Genomic DNA, 21,163 nt, shown 5'->3' with positions numbered 1-21,163 from the left:
GACATGTATTTGGTGACAAGTCTAAGAAAAGGTCACGTAATGAGTTAGGACTATTGTAAGCTTCAAAGCCATTACTAGTAAGTGTGAGCTACTCCTTACGGCCAGCGTCTGAGACATGACATGTTTTACTGCTATTTCAACACTTTACAAAACATTATAACAGACTAAGGTTTCTAAAAAGGGATGTGGGAGGCCGTGTGGGTAATTCAAGCTAGTATTGTCAGCACTTACAAGATTCTTGAAATGTTTCGTGATGGCCAACAGTACTGTTAACATCTGGACATCTAATGAGACAAGTCCCATTTATTACAGTGAAAGCAGAACATTGTGCGGAGGAGAATACAGCTGGCTTTCTCTCCAGATCTATCATGTCATTGCTCGGCTGCGCTCACTTGGGGTCTTTAGACGATTTTTCCTTCTGAACTTGTGACTGGCAATTTAGAAACATCACATACACCCTCATAAATTCTTACTCTATATGGACTGAACAAAGGGAGAGCCGCGACAATAAGAAGAGCATTTACTAATATTACCATTGTGTATACTACGTCATCCTAGTCATGTTCTTACTCTTGTATATATTGGGCGGACTATCCAAATATACATTGGAAATTCAGTTCCCAAGAACTTGGATGATAGTTTGGCAGAAACAACTTATTAATTATTATGACCATCTAAGCAATGGATGTTTGAGTCTTTGTCTGTATTTTGTGCAAACCCCCCACATAACATAAGGATGAGTTGAATAAATCCCATTACTACATTCAATAAAGGTTGACTATTAGAGATGAGCGAACCGAACTTAAAAGTTAGGGGTTCGTACTGGACAGTTAGTGTCCGGTGCTAAACTTCTCCCGGAAGTCCGTTGCGATGTTCTGAGTTCTGAGGAAGTCCGTTATTGAGAGAGAGAAAATATTTTCCAACTCAAAAGTTCGGGTCCCCATTGTTTTCAATGGGGTTCGAGTTCACATTTGGGTACAGTGCTGGTACCCAAAACGAACTTTGGAATAAAGTTCGAGTCAGGTACTAGAACCCGAACTTCCACAGGTCCACTCATTCCTAGTGACTATGCATCCGCAGCACAACAATAAGGTCTCATAAAGATGTCCTTTTTTATCTACAAAGTCTATCTGTGTTTTTCATGGATAGCACAGGTATGTATTATTGTATATGGGGCTGTTCACATGTCCAGGTTTTCCTGCCGACCAAGTGACTTAAAAAAAAATGAAGATGTCCATTTTTGATCCATTTCATGGATCAAACTCATGCATTCAAATCAATGGATCAGTGAAGGAAATGTAGCATCCATGAGTGCCGTCTTTTTTTTTTTTAATGGGTAGAAGTTTGGATGTTTTGTCCATATGCCAAAAATGAATGAAACACTGATGGTAAAAACAGACAGACAGATCAAACACTGATGAAAATTGGATCCAAAACACTGATGAACATTTGTCCATTTATTTGACACTTGAGAAAAAAATTGATGTTTGAAAGGGGCTCTGAAGAGCACAGCGTGAATGGAGCGGTGATTGATCATGCCCACCTCGCTCCCTTCATTCTTAATGAGTTCAACGCTCAGCCATCTCCTGCAGTCCTATTAAGAATGAATGGAGTGGTGATCGATCATGCGCACCTTGCTTCATTCATTATTATGGGAGTGCCAAAGACCAGCCGACTGCAGCGCTCAACCACCTATGCGGTCCTATTAAGAATGAACGGAGCAACAGTGCACTTGACCGATTGCCGCTCCATTTACTCTGCGCTATTTGGGGTCCCAGCGATCATACCCTTAGGAAGCGGCAAATTATTTCCTATCCTATGCATAGAGGACAAGTTCCGAACGTGAGAATACAATTTTAAGGGATGCAGAGGTATGACAATTATTTGAGCCCTGAACTTAGGGAGCCCAAAGGCAATTTTAACCCAGAAGAAAACACTAGTAGAGATAAGCGAATCCGAACTGAAACGTTCGGGTCTCGCACCAGACAGTTTGTGTCCAGTGCTAAACTCCGAACACGGACTTGTCCTGTAATTCCTTTTTAATGTTTGAAGTTCCGGGGGAAGTTTGGGGATGAGAGAGAGAGAGATTTTCCTGCTCCAAATTTTGGGTCCATATTGTTTTCAATGGGGTCTGAGTTCTGGTACCCGAACTGAACTTTAGACTAAAATTCGGGTTGGGTACCAGAACCCGAACTTCCATGGGTCCACTCATCCCTAAACAATAGATAAATGGTACATAAGGGCCCTGGTATATGGCATTGGGATCCAGAATCTGAAAGTTAGAGTATATATCAGGAGGGATTTTTTTACATATTCCTCTGGTAGACGCTTCTGGTGTATTCCATTGTATATGCATAGAGCGGAATTTATAGTCAAAATGTAAAGAAAAAAATGGATATTATATTGTATAAGTTTCTTAATGCTTTTTGCTGAATGGATAGTATAATTCATAACTGACAGTACCCTTTGCTTGCTATCTCTGTGGTGTTGCATTTTTTGGTGATGATTATGATAATAGTGGGAATGTTCTTTATTTTGTACAGTATTTCCCTTATAAACACCATATATTAAAATCCAGTATATAAAATGTATTAGCCGCTAATTTCAGCTACTTTACATGAGGATAATAGTATTTCATGTACAAGTGTTTTCATCGCCGAGTCCTCGTAACTCTGTCCGGCTTTCATTCTGCCTCTTCACTTTTGGAGAGCGGTAACCAGCTCAGCTCCACTGTCCTCATTGTCTGCAAAACCATAAATTATTCCAAGGCATTAAAAAGGGAAAGTGAAAGATGGGGCAATTATGTTCGAAAATATATTCCGCAGGATATTTATTCCCCATTAACCGCGTGTTTGCGATGATTTGTCTGCATTGACCTGTCACTGAGGTCAAGTAATAGGCATGAGATGTGTGATATCTAATTTATACACACAGAGAGAGTAAAAACCGATGACATTTAAGAAAACACATTGCTTTCCTTCAATTTAAGGAGACATTTTTAATGGTTTATAATAAATATAGGTTCTGTATTTTTCTGTTCCAGTGAATAGATTCAGATATATTCATATTCCCCCACTAATGTCTGGGAAGTTACACATAAAATCCCAACTTCTTGACTCTGGAAGTGATTTTCTGAATATTGATAGGATATTAAAAAAAAATATCCATTGTTTGAGTTTTGGACGATGGATTTGAATAAGATTTTAACAATCTTTAAACTGAATTTTCATATTTACTTTTTCTTTAAATGGATGACCAAAATGAGCGGCAATCAGTTGTAATCGACAATGATCACTCAGCAAGTGTTCAGTTTACCTGCAGCACCACCTCTGGGGAATTGAGGCATTGCATTTTTACCACTATAATCAATAGATGCATCTCACTAAATTAGAATATCATCACAAAGCTAATTTATTTCACTTCTTCAATACAAAAAGTGAAACTCCTATATTATATAGAGTCATTACAAACAGAGTGATCTATTTCAAGTGTTTATTTCTGTTAATGTTGATGATTATGGCTTACAGCCAATGAAAACACAAGAGTCAGTAAATTAAAATATTTAACAAAAACCACCTGCAAATGCTTCCTAAGCATTTAAAAAGGTTCCTTACTCTGTTTCAGTAGGCTTCACAATCATGGGGAAGACTGCTGACTTGACAGATGTCCAGAAGGCAGTCATTGACACACTCCACAACGTCCCAGAGTTCCAATTTTCATTTGGAAATTAAGGTCACAGAGTCTGGAGGAAGAGTGGAGAGGCCATAATCCAAGCTGCTTGAGGTCTAGTGTGAAGTTTCCACAATCAGTGATGGTTTGGGGAGCCATGTCATCTGCTGGTGTAGGTCCACTGTGTTTTATTAAGACCAAAGTCAGCGCAGCCGTCTACTAGGACATTTTAGAGCACTTCATGATTCCCTCTGCCGACAAGCTTTTTGGAGATGGAAATTTCATTCTCCAGCAGGACTTGACAGGACTTGACACCTGTCCACACTGCCAAAAGTACCAATACCTGGTTTACAAAACAACAGTATCACTGTGCTTGATTGGCCTGCAAACTCGCCTGACCTTAACCCCATAGAGAATCTATTATAGAGAATCTATGGGGTATTGTCAAGGGGAAGATAAGAGACACCAGACCCAACAATGCAGATGAGCTGAAGGCTGCTATCAAAGCCACCTGGACTTCCATAACACCTCAGCAGGGCAACAGGCTGATCGCCTCCATGCCACGCCACATTGATGCAGTAATTGATGCAAAAGGAGCCCCAACCAAGTATTGAGTGCATTTACTGAACATACAATTCAGTAGGCCAACATTTCGGATTTTAAAAACATTTTTCAATCTGTTGTTATAAAGTATTTCTAATTTACTGAGATAATGACTTTTGTGTTTTCATTGGCTGTAAGCCATAATCATCAACATTAACAGAAATAAACACTTGAAATAGATAACTCTGTTTGTAATGACTCTATATAATATATGAGTTTCACTTTTTGTATTGAAGAACTGAAATAAATTAACTTTTTGGTGATATTCTAATTTAGTGAGATGCACCTGTATCTAATGTTTAAAGATCCTGGTCCTCCTGTGAGAGAGAGAGAGAAAGAGAGACATTTTTTTCAGCCTTCCTATAAATTGACTAATTGATGGAGGTATTTAACCTATTAACCATTCAGAATTGGTTGCTAGATTATTAAAATATAGGTATTCTAAGCCAAAAAAACCCTTTTATATGAATTTAACTGATAACATTATGAGTAGTGATGAGCGAGCGTGCTCCCCACTAGTGAGCATTGGGATGCTTGGGTATGCATCAAGTATCGATGGTGCTCGAGCTCCATGCTCGAGTCCCCGCCCCATATGTTTTGCGGCAGTTAGTCAAAAAACATGCAGGGATTGCCTGTCATACATGAGCAATCCCCACATGTTTATTGGCTGTCCAACAACCATGAAACATGCGGGGCGGGAACTTGCGCATGGTGCTCGAGCTCAAGCGATACTTGACGCATACCCAAGCACCACGATGCTCACTCGAGTGGCGAGCATGCTCGCTCATCACTGATTGTGAGTGAGCTCTCATAAGTTTCCATTTTTGCTAATAATGAATTTGGAAGGTACAAAAAGGTAAAAAAAAGGATGTCTAGACTACAAACCCAGAGTCTGGTGTGAAAAGTTTTGAAGAGTTGCAACATTTTTGGCCAGCTCGGTGATGCCCCAAATTTTCTTTACTTTTGGTGTTGTCACTTCAGTTTTACTCAACTCTGTCAAAATGAGCTGAATTTAGGCGCGATGAAGCATGACAACCCCTGCTTATCAAATTCATTACAAGTGGCCGCGTTCGTTACTCTACAAACCTTACTCTAGTCCCCGACTGGAGTAAGATTGGGGCAAGGCGAACACAGAGACGCATGCCACTTAGTTCCTTGCCTGATTCATTAAGAGGTGTGTGCGTGCCTCTTAATGAATTAAATGCCTTGTACTCCAACCCACCCCCTCATCAAGACCGGCGTGAAAATCGTTGGTCTTGATGAATCGGGGCATATGTTTGTCATTGATATATCCATTTATGCCAGTTTTTGGTAAACTGAGCTAAGATAAAAAAGTTGCAAATAATGACGCACACCATTTTTGTACAATAAATAAAAAGTTTTCTCTTTATTTGCCAGTTTTAAAAGGTGCTAAAAAAATGTGGATGTAGTTTTCTGGCAATGGGCATGGTCTGTAAATTTTAGACAGATTATTACTGAACATATAGTTTATTTTTTGACTTTGCGACAGTCAAATTTATTCTTGAGTAATTTATTGATTGGGTAATGGTGTCTGCTTTTGGTTCATTATGGCAACATATTAGTTGTCATCTGCAGTCGTGTTTTAAATTTGCAGATAAATATACATAATGTCACACGATATGCAAATGGTTTTGTTATGTAGCGTCTGTGAAGTACTGGATACTGAATACAGAACAATACTAAGCAGAGCATCACATACATAAAGGCGGCCATTTGCCTATGTAACCGCCAGAAGAATAATAGGTGAGTAACACATCGCAGACATTGGAACTTATTAACTATTTTCAGATGTCGGTACATTCCCTCGACCATAAATATTAAAATGTTTACTTTTTTGTTTAAGAGCAACCCAGTCCCCGCTTACATATGGAAACGTTTAGCACGGCTGACATCTGTGAATGGATATCGTGCAATATATTTTTTCCATCTGTGATTGAGGCAGAAAAAAAAAATCCTTCAGAGTTGACATTAAAGTCATCATTGAAATGCTGATATATTCCACATTGTTTGGTAATGTAAACATCCATGGTACCTTTGCCCTGGAAGCATAGCGCACGTATTCATAGTGGTGCGGATACCTCCTTTCACTAGTCTATACCGCTATGCAGCTGGGATGAATTAAACATCTCATACGACTTTTTACACTGCATCAACTCCTGCAGTAGGTCTTTATTACAAATAAGGAGCTTGATCTCAGCAACACGTATGGGTAAAAGACACAGGATGAAGCCTAGACATGTTCTTAAACTGGGTCCCAATGCTCACGTCAACTGTGAGTGAGATCAAAGGCCGTTCTGTTGGCCCAGGAGACAACTAATGATATCGGTGCTCCAAGTATGTGTAAACAGAGCTACACGGTCTAAGGACACGGAAAGAACTGGGCAATGTCCGAAACTCAAAAGATCCATTCAAGATGTTACTGTCTTACTAGGGAAAGAATAATAAAGAAAATACTCTCATTTCCCAGTGAATTAGTTCTTGTGTCTCATATCTACATCATTTTTGTAGACCCATTGTTATGCAATCAAACAGGGGAAACGTTCTTGGGGGTGGGAGGAGGTGGCAGAAGAAGCAATCACACCCAGCCCTAGTTGCTGAGTGGGGCATAGGCCTATTTACCTCTTTTAAACACAACAATATTATAAATGACACATGGTAGGTGGGTGAAAATAGGACTGATTTTGCCCAAGACTTTGCCCCATGCCCTACAGTACAGCCTTCTATGCGAACACATTAGAAGTCATGATAATTTTAGAGATCTAATTACAGTTTTAGAGGCCTTCAATAGTTGTCATCCAAACGCTTGTTTTGTCAACAGATACTTCTCCCTTCTCCCCAAGCACATGCATGCTTGGCTCAACAAGGCATGTTTCCAGTTGAGAGAGAGGAGTAAGTTTCCACCAAACACCTATGGCGACAATTTTGTCTAAAAGATTGGGCACTGACATTCAAGATGCCCAATTCTTCTCTCCCCATGACAAATAATTGGGAGGCCTCTTACATATAAGATGGTCAACCGGTTCCACTGAAATCAGTTGGTTTGACTGACTTTTTGTTTGTGTATGCGGCCTTTAGGTGTTAGTGAGATCAACGTACTTTGTGTACGTTCACATGAAAAAAAAGTGTAGTCAATTAAGCTGAGGTTAGAGTAGTCTAAATAGTAAAATGCCATGACAAGATGATATTATCTTCAAAGGCGTTATCCTAGACTTTTATATTGATAGTCTATCCTCCGAATAGGTCATCAATTTCTGATCAGTGGTGGTGCGACACCCGACACCCCAACGATCAGCTGTTCCCAGTGCTGACGGCAGCTGGATGTGCTGAGTTACAAAACTGCACAGCACAACTCCGTCAATTGCAAAGTGTCCGCAGCCGGGTACTGCAATCTGCCCCCCTATTGATTCAACTAAGGGGCTGATGTGCACTCCCTGACCGCAGACACTATTCTGTTGATGGAGCTGTCCAGCTCCGCAACTGATCACAACCAGACGCTGGGAACAGTAGATCAGAGGGATGCTGGGTGTCGCACACCCATCGATCTGGTATTCATGACCAATCCTAAGTATAGGCCATCAATATTAAAGTACCGAACAACTGCTTTAATGCTGTAACAACTAAAGGGGCATTTTTAATTACGATAAAACATTAGAGAGTATTAACAGTCTCAGACATTTATAAAAAATACATCCTGCCATCGGCGGCATCGGGAACAGCTGATTGGCAGGGGTGCACCCCCACTGATCAGATATTGATGACCTATCCTATAGATAGGCCATCAATATAACAGTGCCATACAACCCCTTTAAGTCTATTACATGTTTATATAGGAGCTTTATTAAATGATGGAAGAGGTGAATCTGGCAGACTGTCGTATTAATAGCAATAAGAGAATGGGGGTGTGCATGCGTGGCCATGCTAACGTATAGGGCCACACTAAGCCCCTTATGGAAATGTTTGTAGAGAGGATCTATCCCCAGCGTTGATTGATTGTCTTCTAGTTGTCTCATTTGTTCTGGACATTGTCCATTTTGTTTTTCTCTCTCTTAGTTCACATCGCTAATGTTTTTGTTGTTAAGGAACCCTGAATTACTTTTTTTTTACTTCCTTTTTTTATAATATGAAACAAACGTCCTGCCATTTTGCATGCTCAGAACATGTTTCTTGAATTTACGTTCATATCTCCGACTTCACCAGAGGGTTCTATGTGTGTTTGGGGATTAGGATTGACCCATTATATCACCATGTATCTCCATCATGAACTGATTGCACTGAATGTAAAACGAGGAGCAGATGGTATTATTTTGGCTTCATTTCAATGACCTTTGGGTTTAAGTCTTGCTTGGTCAGAATCGAGTCTCCATCCTAAGCTTGGTCTTGACTGACAGCCAAGTTCCGTTGTAGGAGTACAATGTAATCATTGCCATTCCTCTTTTTCCTAAACTAAGAATATCCCAAAAAAAAAAGACTGAAACTGAAAACATATTAAAACGTGTTACTTAATTGTATCATAAAAGCAGCGTGCTGTCGACCACAGTTCATTGAAAGCAAGACTGGCGCGAGCGGAACACAAAATTAGGAAATGAGTGTATGCCAGTCATGCCAGTACTATATTTATTGTGCTTTGACAAGTGGTAATGACAGGTAATAGCCATTATGCCACCATAGTCCTGCCATCATTTTTTTTCCATTGGCAGATCCAGCTTTTATTCTAAACAACAGCCTCTTACTGGATAATTCGCTAAGAGAAAACAGATTAGCTGGGCGCCGTCCAAATGACAGAATGATGTTTTGTTGTAAATACTTGAATTAGAGGATACACATTGTGCCTTATTCCTGTACAGCAATCCCTAAGCCGAAATCAACTCCCTCCCTTTACTGGTCCCACATGTTTCAAATCTGGGTATCTGGACAGTCTTTTCCAATAGTTCAGCGTGAGTGTTAGCAGAATGGAATCCAGATGGACCGGCATTCTCGCTGCTATCTGAAAACTAGCTCTGGCAAATATCCTCCTATCTTTATTTCTTTGGCAACAGAGAAATACTTGCATTTATTTAGATGGTGTGCATTAATTGTCACCCTTCATTCTGTTGTCGTCTATGCTCAAAGTAATTTATTCCCCTGCCGATGAGGGAAAGGTTGGCTGAGGTGAACGGAGTGAGACATCATCAATCATTAGTAATACTAATAATAAACACCCTGTTGACATGTGTATATATATATATATGTACATTTACATTACATTTACTGTATGCATATATATATATATATATATATATATATATATATATATATATATGTATATATATATAATTTTTTTTGGGGGGTGGGGGGTTAATTATAGTTTTTCAGTGCTCTATATTGTTTTTCTCCACTCTTTGTTACATGGTATGATTGAAAAAGACACACACACATATATATATATATGTATATATATATATATATATATACATATATATATATATATATACACACACATACATATACATGTGTGTGTAGATAGATAGATAGATAGATAGATAGATAGATAGATAGATAGATAGATAGATACAGTGGGTACGGAAAGTATTCAGACCATGAATATGACCATGTGATATTTCAGTTTTTCTTTTTTAATAAATTTGCAAAAATTTCTACATTTCTGTTTTTTTTCAGTCAAGATGGGGTGCAGAGTGTACTTTAATGAGAAAAAAATGAACTTTTTAGAATTTACCAAATGGCTGCAATGAAACAAAGAGTGAAAAATTTAAAGGGGTCTGAATACTTTTCATACCCTCTGTAGATACATAGATACAATGTCCATCAGGTTCAACCGAGGGATAGGTGAGGTTAAACGGAAGGGGTAGAGGTAGAGGTACAACCCAACCATAATGCAAGAACCAATATGCCCTCAAATTTTTTTTCCCTCCTAATCCTCATTTTCAATCAACTGGATCAACATTCAGACCAATAATTTTATAACTTAAAAGTGGCAAGCCATGTTTCCAGAATAGAAGCCATACCTCCGACTTTGTTGGACCCCGTCCGTCCAACTCTTAGGGCTTATTTTCATATGGTTTTGGTCCTATCTTTGGCACATGCAAATGTGTTCATAAGCCCCAGATTAGCCCACCAAGTGCCAAAATAGGTGTCCTTTTGGCATATGTCAGCCTAGTTTTGTGGTATTGAATACTGTGTGGTACATTACAGTCTTCTGTTAGAGGTGAATATCGGTGCTGTAGGGAAAATGTACAGCTGGATATAGCTTCCCCTGGTGATAACTACTCTAAATTTTAGTGACAGTTTCTATGTCAAAATGTTAATAATGCCCTGTATCCAAATATTTATCCAGTTATTAGTCTGATTGGAGCCAAAATTAATGTATTTAATCAGGTCGTCCAGTTTAGACCGGAGTTAGGAGTTAATAGAAAAGCATCATCCTTTGGCTGGAGGGTGGAGTGGTTACTAGGAGTTTCTCTCAATTCTTAAGTCCTTTCCTGTTCTTTATTACACAGATTTAATTTTAATAGTGTAATACTAGAGTTTATCTGTGGAGGTGCTGCAGGGAATCTCAACACTTACTGGTACGTTTCCTTACAGACCACAGTTGACTGCTGAGAGTCAAAGTAAGGGAATACTTTAAGATCTGCTTATTGTAAAAACCTCCTAACATGTAGGCATTGTCCATAGTGGAGAATCCCTTTAAATTCCAACTAATAATAATGCAAGAAATAATGTAATATATTCACTGTATACATGTGAGTCATATTTGCTAACCCTTCTTGAGATGTTTAAGCCCATCCCCCAGCGATCCTCACACTCTCCCAGAAAGGTGCCAATTCTTCCTATGAGGGCCCCTGGCCCACCCTGGAGTGTTCACTTTAGGCGGGGTTTACATAACCCTTGCCCCCTTTTAGCTAAGGAGTCCCAGAAAATTTTGAACAGTTGACAACTATGGAATAAGTTGGTGAAGGAAACATCTCAACTCAGATGTGTCTACAGGCTGTAACATGATCAGATAAGGATTAAAAGTACCTTTTATTAGTGCTTTATGTGAATTGTAGCCTGAGTTTTCCAGTTTGTTGTCTGTCGGCAGATTGGGCCTGTTTGGATGAATATTAGCCTTTTCCTAGTTGCGTTTTGGCCCCGTGCCACTGTCTTCATCACAAGCTGCACACTTATCCTTTGTGCAGTCGAGGGTTGGGGTTGTCTCTAGTTTAATAGCTCACTGGGAAAATCTAGTACACAGGTGTCAGCCATAATTTCAGCCCACTTCTGAGATCCTTCAGCTAATGATTCCAGATGATGATGCAAATGTTTATTCATTTGAACCAACTTGACCTACAAAGAATGAGTTAGAGAAGGAACAGGATCTGTGCAGCTTTCTTTCTTATGACTCTCAGGCCAGCATGCTAGTAGAAGGAGATGCTGAGTGCCTAAAGGGATTTATGTCATTACTGCCTCGCTAATCCAAATGGCCGAAGATTTACTCTTTGTATTTCATTGTTGTATTGGGTTTTCTCTCTTTGTACTGTTTTGCCTGAACGTTATTTTCTGTTTGCACTCCAAAAATGTTAGGGTGACATTCATCGTATCTAGAGTATACAGTGTCGATATAACATATCCAGGAGTCCAAAGACTCAATATGACATTACAGAGTAACTATTGATGGAAATGTGTCATCAGAAAATGATTTACTGTTACAAAGTTTTATGCTAAACATACTCTTGAAGAATGTTGGTGACTTTTCTTGTAACTTTCCATGTCACCATCTCTATTAAAAAAAAAAAATCCTGAAATCTTGGAGTTCTTACTCTGTCCATCGAGCCTAATACTAGGCTGATGCTTCCTGTTCTGTAGAGGAAAAATAGATATCTTCGTACCGTGTTAGCCATTAGATAGAAAAAATATTTAGATTTGAGAGTCCTCAGTGGTTGATACCCTTTAATGGCTAACTGAAAGATGGTAACAAATTGCAAGCTTTCGAGACTCTTCATCAGGCATAGTGAGCAAAAAGCGAGCACTGTGAAAACAAACTCAGCGTCAGTCCTAGATATGCAAATCAGAGAGCGTAACGGTTCATGGACACATTGGTCACACCTAAGGTGCACCGATGTGCCCTCATTTGCGTATAGACTAAAAGTAAAATTTTTGACAACTATAAAATGTATGATTTTTATGGGCGCTAAGTCCCCTTTATAAATGTTTAAGTAGCTGAATTTGCAGTGTCCCTTTATTTCGTCAACACTTAGCAGTTTGTTTGCTTGCTGTCAGTGCCTGAACAATACTCAGTACTTAAAGGGAATCCGTCAGTAGGATCAACCCACCCTCCTAAGCCTAAGTCGTCTATATGGGCATGTAGGTCATAGAAAGCTGAATAAAGTGATACCTTGATATCTGTGATCTGATATCTTATTCCAGAGAAATCCATGTTTTTCTTATATGTAAATGAGCTGTTCCAGGCTATGGGGAGGACACTGATCTCCCTGAGATTCCACCATACTCTGATACTGTTCAATTAGTGCAGCCAGTGTCAGAATGTATAGCGACACATCCTATTGAGAAGAGGAATGGTAACTAGGGATGAGCGGACCCGTGGAAATTTGGGTTCTGGTACCCGACCCGAACTTTATTCCAAAGGTCGGTTCGGGTAGCAGAACTGTACCCAAACTTGTGTTTAGACCCGAACCCCATTGAAAACAATGGGGACCCAAACTGTTGAGCTGTAGAAAAAATTTCTCTCGCTCTGTCTGTCTCTCTCTCTCTTCCCAGACTTCTCTCCCTCCTCCCGGACTTCTCTCTCTCCTCCTGGACTTCCCCCAGAACTCCGAACATTGCAACGAACTTCCGGGAGAATTCCGTGTTGGGCATTTAGCACCGGACACTGACTGTCCGGTACGAACGCCAAACTTTTACGTTCGGGTTCGCTTATCTCTAATGGTAATGTCCAGTTATCAACTTAATCATACATTTCCTGGAGGAACCGCACAATGCAAATTGAATGAAAAGATGCTCAAGACCTATTTTTCAATCAGTATTTCCTAAAACAGATGTCAGGAGAGCTGTTTTATCCTCTTTATCAGGAGAGCTGTCCTATCCTCTTTATCAGGAGAGCTGTTCTATCCTCTTTATCAGGAGAGCTCTTCTATCCTCTTTATCAGGAGAGCTGTTCTATCCTCTTTATCAGGAGAGCTGTTCTATCCTCTTTATCAGGAGAGCTCCTCTATCCTCTTTATCAGGAGAGCTGTCCTATCCTCTTTATCAGGAGAGCTGTCCTATCCTCTTTAGCAGGAGAGCTGTCCTATCCTCTTTATCAGGAGAGTTGTCCTATCCTCTTTATCAGGAGAGCTGTCCTATCCTCTTTATCAGGAGAGCTGTCCTATCCTCTTTATCAGGAGAGCTGTCCTATCCTGTATATCAGGAGAACTGCTCTATCCTCTTTATCAGAAGAGCTGTTCTATCCTCTTTATCAGGAGAGCTGTCCTATCCTCTTTATCAGGAGAGCTGTTCTATCCTCTTTATCAGGAGAGCTGTTCTATCCTCTTTATTAGGAGAGCTCCTCTATCCTCTTTATCAGGAGAGCTGTCCTATCTTCTTTATCAGGAGAGCTGTCCTATCTTCTTTATCAGGAGAGCTGTCCTATCCTCTTTATCAGGAGAGCTCTTCTATCCTCTTTATCAGGAGAGCTCCTCTATCCTCTTTATCAGGAGAACTGCTCTATCCTCTTTATCAGGAGAGTTCTTCTATCCTCTTTATCAGGAGAGCTGTTCTATCCTCTTTATGAGGAGAGCTGTTCTATCCTCTTTATCAGGAGAGCTGTTCTATCCTCTTTATCAGGAGAGCTGTTCTATCCTCTTTATCAGGAGAGCTGTTCTATCCTCTTTATCAGGAGAGCTGTTCTATCCTCTTTATCAGGAGAGCTGTTCTATCCTCTTTATCAGGAGAGCTGTTCTATCCTCTTTATCAGGAGAGCTGTTCTATCCTCTTTATCAGAAGAGCTGTTCTATCCTCTTTATCAGGAGAGCTGTTCTATCCTCTTTATCAGGAGAGCTGTTCTATCCTCTTTATCAGGAGAGCTGTTCTATCCTCTTTATCAGGAGAGCTGTTCTATCCTCTTTACCAGGAGAGCTGTCCTATCTTCTTTATTTCTTTCTTTGGCCATCCTTGCACACACTGGTATAGCGCTCCCCATTTTATCTCTCCATGTTTGAGCTTTCGCACTTGATTATTGCATTTTACATATCTATATTCCTGCCTTGCTCGGTAAGCCGCTCGGTTGTCATGCCTAACCCACCATATTAGAGTAAAAGTCTCTTATCTCTAATAACATGTGTAGATCTCACATTGCCACCAATCTAGACACATAGGAACCGCAGACTGTGAATTACTCCAGATTGCAATATTTACAGTAATTGGAATACACCTGTAATCTTTTCTCTTTACGCTGTGGCATAAACCGGACTATTTGTGCATTTTCCCCCCTAATGAACAAGTATAAACAATCCGCTGCTGTGTCAACAAAGAAAAAGCTTTTTACTATGTGACATATGGTATTTATCTATTGTTGCCTCGGAATAAAACAAGAGAAAAATAGGGTCGGAGATAGGGCCAGGAGACCTGCAGCATTATACTGACTGATGAAAACAAAAGCAGGCGAGCGCGGGCAGCAGGTGCTGCTTCCAGGAGAGGATGGCGAGCGCTGCCAACAGCTCACCTGTAGAACAGAGCATCAGGTTTTGGTTTGTCGGAGCTGTCATAGGGGGATTCATTACCATCTCTCCTATTCATTTACTTCCTTCCTCTTCCATACTTGTATTATAATTTTCACTTCAGCTGCTATTGTTTCTTATGCTCCTTCTGCAGAAGAAGCATCTGTGCACATTGGAAAAAAAAACAATCCTCTAAAGATTATGGCTCGTGGTTTAATGAGTTCTGGCTGTGTGGCCTAGTAGATAGGCGTTGCATTGTGAATATGTCTATAGATAAGATACATATATGTGTAAATATTAGCTTATATCCTATTTATATTGCATTTCACAATTATTTTTTGCAGATCGTACTGAGAAGCGCTCCACAATGCCGGACTCACCTGTGGATGTGAAGACACAATCCAGGCTGACGCCTCCGACAATGCCACCTCCCCCGACCACGCAGGGAGCCCCAAGAACAAGCTCATTTACGCCCACAACATGTAAGGAATTTGTTTTTGGGGGAATATTTTAACCCTGGAGTCAGACTTTTAATAAAACATATAGTCCATCCTTGATCAAAGAGTTGAACTTTGTGGAGATCTGTTCTTCATGAGGGCAACATTTCTTTGGACTTTGGCCTCATGCACTTTACCACAATATGGCTCCATACAAAGTCTAAACTGTAAAGAGCCATAATACAACACCCAAGGAAGGCTATGGGGCCAAAAGACACCTCCATCAGCCTCTGATTGTATTTCAAGATAGACCGAGATTTGAGTCCTTGCTTGTAGGGAAATATACATCTGGAATACCGTGACGTATGAAGTCTCCATGTGGTGGCATGTGTAGTAAGGTTTTGTAGGAATACCATGTGTTATAAGGCTGTGACGTGTGTTTGAACCTTTAGACTATGGGCACACAGACTCCTTTTTTGTTGAGTTTTGGGAGCAGGAACTGAGCAGAAGTTTTTGAGGAGTTTTGACTTTTTGAGAAGGACTTGAAGAGCTTCTGCTCAGTTTCTGCTCCAAAACCTCCTTAAAGGCTCTTTGTGCACATAGGGTATATTCATACAGAGTTTTTAGGAGTTTTTGGAGTGGAAACTCTCCAAAATTCTCTTCAAAAAGTCTTTCAATAACTCTTGGTAAACTCTTCCAATTCATTCCTATGGACATCTACTTTGCTGTTCATATGAGGAGTTTTGGAAAAAAAATTCCAGAAGGGGGTTTGAAAAACTCCTGGTTGAAGAAAAGAAGATGCATGTCACTTCCTTGAAGCAGTTCCTGAAGCAAACCTCTCCAAACTAAGCATTATCCAATCAAAAGGCTACAAGAACTATTCAGGAATGAAAACAACTCTTCCAAAACTCTTTAAAACAGCTTCACAAAATGCTTTAGTAAAAAGTAAAACTCCATGAAAACCTCCCCCAAAAAAGTAGAGTTTCCTGAAATGGTTTCTGCTTTAAAACTGAAGGTTTTTTGAACTCCTTAAAAAACTCAGTGTGAACATACCCTTTACTTGCTAGTTCAAGAGTTTGTCTGTTTTACTTACACTAAGAAGAGTCTCCAGTGATTAACTGATTAACCTTTCCCTTTTATTCAACATTTACTAATTTAATCTATTCTAATATTTCATTGGATCTCTACTAAAAAGGCCTTGGAGATGTGATTCTCAAAATGTCTGGATAGTTACTTACAATTTATATTTTTAGAACACACAGGTCCTACTCATCATCATGACTTTTACTTCTGAGGCATGTGTATGTATACAGAAGTCATGGTGTTCACATTGAGTTTTCTGATGAGTTTTAGGTATTTGCACACAGAATCTTTTAGGAGAGGAAACTGAGCTGAAACTTTCCAAATTCTTCTCAAAACCTCAAAACTCCTCAAAAACGTTAGAGATTCCACTCCAAAAACACAACAAAAAGACTCAATTTGAACACACCCTTATATGGTACATGTCTCTTATGACCGACCCTTTTAACGAGGCAGATAATCTGCGCATAATGAGCATCGATCAATGACAAAACAAAAGCACAATTATTGGAAGGATTTGGAATGATTTGTAAAATTGAGAGTTCTATACAGTTTCTAATAATTTCAGCTGCACATCCTCTGTTTACATGAAGGGATCGGCTGCCAACTAACGATATTTTCTAGACCTGCATAAAAGATGTCATCGAAGAGCACTTTGTCATTTAATCGCTGGGCTTATTTATATGGGGCAATGATCAGGCACAAATGTTCTGTGTTATGGCACTTAAAAGGAGGAGATTTATGCTGCAAGAACCGCGGCCATCATGAATTAGACAATCACTGCGGTATTACAGAAAAAATATACTTTAAAAAAGCCAGCTGGGGAAACATGCCTCAGATGACTAGTCCAAAACTTCTTTCCTTGACTGACAGGTCTTTCCCTATACCCACACATAGGGAGAGAACTGTCATTCACATGGGAGAAGGACAAGGAGAAGCTTCTTCTTGGACAAGTCATCCAAGAAGCCCGATCCTCAGGTGGCTTTCAAAGTAGGTTTTCTCTGCATTATCACGGCCAATGTCTGGTTCTTGCTGCCCGCAGTTCAGGCAGCTTAAATCTCCTGTCAAGGCATGAATGTCACTTATTGATTTGGTAATAATGGATACGCTTCCACCATTTTCTTACTTGCATTTTTGGGAATGTTATTTTCTTGTGAAATATTACAAAAAACTCTCTGTCCCCATGGCCCAAGCTTAGAACCATTTCTGATACCCTGATCTGTAGGCACCATATTAATGACATCATTAGCAAAATGATAGGGCTAGGGTAAGTTCTCCACATAAACATGATTGCTGCATTCAGGATAAACGGTGTAAATGGTTGGCTCTTTAGAAATAGACGCTTTAAAACGGCAATCTGAATGGGACATTGAAGAGTGAATTTCCTGCTGCTTTTAATGCCACTGAAGTGGCCAATCAAAGTTTGTGAATTGGAAAGGTGGCACGTGGTAAGAGAAGGCATTTTACTATTCTTCTAGGGAAAAATACAATGCAAAGCATTGTCGGAGTCGTGGAGAAATTGGGTTTATTACGGAGTTATTACATAGAAAAAAAAATTTAAGTGGACATGTTGAATGTACACATAGAGAGAAATTACAGAATAAAAGTAGGAATAGCAGAGTCCTTTGTTGGGAAACATACAGTAAATCTCTTCCGATCCAAGTCTCTGGAAGAATTACAGGTGATTGTTTTGAGTAAAATTTGACACAGGCAAGGTCTGATGTATCACAGAGACAGACCATGGAGGCCGAGGAGAGCTTTGACTGGTCTCATCTCCTTTTTTATATTTAGCAATATTTTAAAAATTGGTCAAATATTTATGGAAATGCTGTCCTGCCACTGATAGATGGAGGCAATGTCCAATTCTCTAGTGCATGGTCCTTTTTGATCTTTGCCATGCACCTCCTTAATCCTAATCACCTCGCTGACATATGGTACAGATTCATATGTGAAGTTGTAAAGACACAATTCTTATATCGCGATGACAGCTATTCTTCTTTTTTTCTCCCCATCAGTAACCAATGGCACAAGTCATTCGCCAACAGCACTGAATGGAGCACCGTCCCCTCCTAATGGCTTTAGTAATGGACCTTCATCCTCTTCCTCATCCTCGTTGGCAAATCAACAGTTGCCTCCAGCGTGTGGTGCCCGGCAGCTCAGTAAACTAAAGAGGTTCCTCACCACTTTACAGCAGTTTGGCAACGACATCTCACCAGAAATTGGGGAAAGAGTGCGCACCCTTGTTCTTGGATTAGTGGTAAGACGAGCCATTAGGTGGATCAGATTTGTGAGATGTAAATGAGACATTGTCTTTTTTTTAGCAATCCTTAAAGAGTAACTAAACTTTTTTTGTTTTTATCATTTTGTCCAGTATGGAAAGTTATGAAATTTGCAAATCACTTTATCAGATAGTTTATCGCCATTCTTGTAAAAAAATAATAATTTAAGTAGCTTACAGACATCCACTTTTCCCCAGCCTGTATGCTGCATTAATATCAGAATGTACTAATTTGGACTACAGATGATGGCAGTGAAATGGTCAGCAGTGCACCTATGTCTCACTAAGGGCTCATTCAGACGTGCATTTTTTTCATACGAGTTTTATCTGTTTATAGTCTATAGGGCTGTTCTTATATCCTTTTTTTTTTGCAACTGTTGGATCACACTAGGACCGATTTTCTCGTACGTGGAAAAAAAAATGTCTGAATGAGCCCTTACTTTGGGAATAAGCTGCTGTAGGAGATTGTTCTGATAAGCTCAACACTAAAAGGACAGAGGTGCGGAGTGCTGACCCTTTCACTGCCATCAGCTGTACTCCAAGAGTACATTCTGATATTAATGCAGCTAATGGCAGGCAGATAGTCAGGGAAAAAGCAGAAGCCACTTGCATGCAATTTTTTTACATGAATGAAGACACATCCCCTAATAAAGTGCTTTGCAAAGTTTTACAACTTTTCATACCGAGCAAAATTCTTTAAAAAAAAATAATATTTTAATAACTCTTAAAACAGTAAACTTGAGTGACATCTTTGGAAGTGAAACTTATTCTGAAAAGTAACTTCTGTCCCCAAAAGAAGTTGTAGGAATGGAGTTTTCGACTAGGTTTATGTGTCTATGTGTATTAAAGTGCAACCATATATTATACGTACTATTTTGACATGCTTTCCTACCCACTGCTACCTTTGTAAATGCGCATTTTCTCTCTTCATGTCTGCTGAGCGGCCAGTGTCCTCCTGGTGTGGAGCTGGAGAACTGTGCCTCCTTCTTGATGCTCCCCCATCCCTCTCACAGCTTGAGTCTCAAAGAGACTGTAATATGATTCCTCTCTCCTCCCCTCTCACAGCATGAGTCTCAAGCAGACTGTAATACGATTCCTCCCTCCTCCCCTCTCACAGCATGAACCTCACAGAGTTACAATACAGCAGACCATTTCCTACCTTTTTTTTTAAAAAAAAAAAAGTAAAAAAAGAAAGAAGGAGGATAATAATTTTAAGGTGATGGAAAAAAGTCCACCCGCATTATTTTTAAATTCATTTACGTGCTACGTATTTGTAATTCTCTGGTTGATAATGGTAACGTGTGGCTGTCTTGTGTTGTATCCAAGTCATATTAGTAGAATATTTTGGAATATTGGAGTAATGTGCTGACTGATTTATGTGCTATAATCCTCAGATCTCATAGTTAATTTACACGGAAACATAGTAGAGGCGATATTAAGTAATAATAAAATTATAATTACACAACTTTTCCTCCAGCTTTGATTTATTATTGCCTTCTCCTAAGAGAGCATTGACGTTGTTTAAGAGTTCTGTCCTTCGTATGAGAAAAATTAGGAAAAAAGATGTTAAAAGATACATCAAGCTGCAAATTAAATTTTTATTCCCAAGGTTCATTTATGAGTTCATTTCTAACAGGAGCAATAATTGGGTACAAATGGGAATGTTTCTCATCAAAATCTTCATTAGAAGTGGACTCGAAGCTTTGTTTTCTCAGGTTTATAAACTGATTCCATATTTGTGCGGGTACAGAGACCCATCACTATAAACTGGAATAATCATCACACAAGGGTCCTCTGGGGCGCCCAACGCAAATAATCAAAAACAAGACATATTTCCTAATATCCTCTTTTTAAAATTCACTTCTTTGATCTTATGAACAGGAGGGAAGGATTGCTTGTTGTTTTTATGCATTCCACATATATAGATCTCTACAGACATATCCCTCGTCTGGATAAATAATCAAAACCCATGAAACCATGGCCTCTAAGATCAGTGCTAATGTACCGGCTTGTAACACAATATACCAGTTAGTGTAACAATGGATGAGCCTTTTTATATCAGCATTGTTTGTTTTTTCTGAAGAACCTCTTTACATAGAGAGTACCCTTGTTTTATATGAAATTGCTCTTCGGTTTTTGCTTTTTTCGAGGAGTGTTTCTATATATAGCTGTACATCTACATAGAACAGATGCAGTCATGTTGGAATCATATGTTAAAGGGGTTTTTCTGTAGTAAAACCATAATTGCTTATCTTCAGTATAGAGACTATCATTGTTTGGTTAGTGGAGGTCTAAGTCCTAGAACTTTTGTCGATTTAGCAGAATAAAGGGCCCTTTAAAGAAGCACTTCCATCAAAATTTGTATCCTCTTAAAGGGATTGTCCAGT

The 21,163-nt window shown here is 39.5% G+C and overlaps 1 protein-coding gene across 6 annotated transcripts in view; it reads left to right on the top strand.

Moving 5' to 3' along the window:
* The window catches only part of RUNX1T1 (RUNX1 partner transcriptional co-repressor 1), a 167,680-nt gene that overhangs the window by 91,339 nt on the left and 55,178 nt on the right, over nt 1-21,163 (top strand). For all 6 annotated transcript variants that reach the window (XM_073679576.1, XM_073679582.1, XM_073679579.1 and 3 more), the window contains exons 2-3: nt 15,326-15,463; nt 18,514-18,755. In XM_073679576.1, coding sequence (XP_073535677.1) covers nt 15,326-15,463; nt 18,514-18,755 — 380 coding nt within the window. The remainder of the gene's footprint in view (nt 1-15,325; nt 15,464-18,513; nt 18,756-21,163) is intronic.

Source organism: Phyllobates terribilis, unplaced genomic scaffold (genome assembly GCF_046119375.1).
Source record: "Phyllobates terribilis strain yellow unplaced genomic scaffold, ASM4611937v1 Scaffold_4__5_contigs__length_816908805, whole genome shotgun sequence".
NCBI lineage: Eukaryota > Metazoa > Chordata > Amphibia > Anura > Dendrobatidae > Phyllobates > Phyllobates terribilis.
The sequence above is the reverse complement of the archived record's forward strand: the minus strand, read 5'-3'. Positions and strand labels throughout refer to the sequence as shown.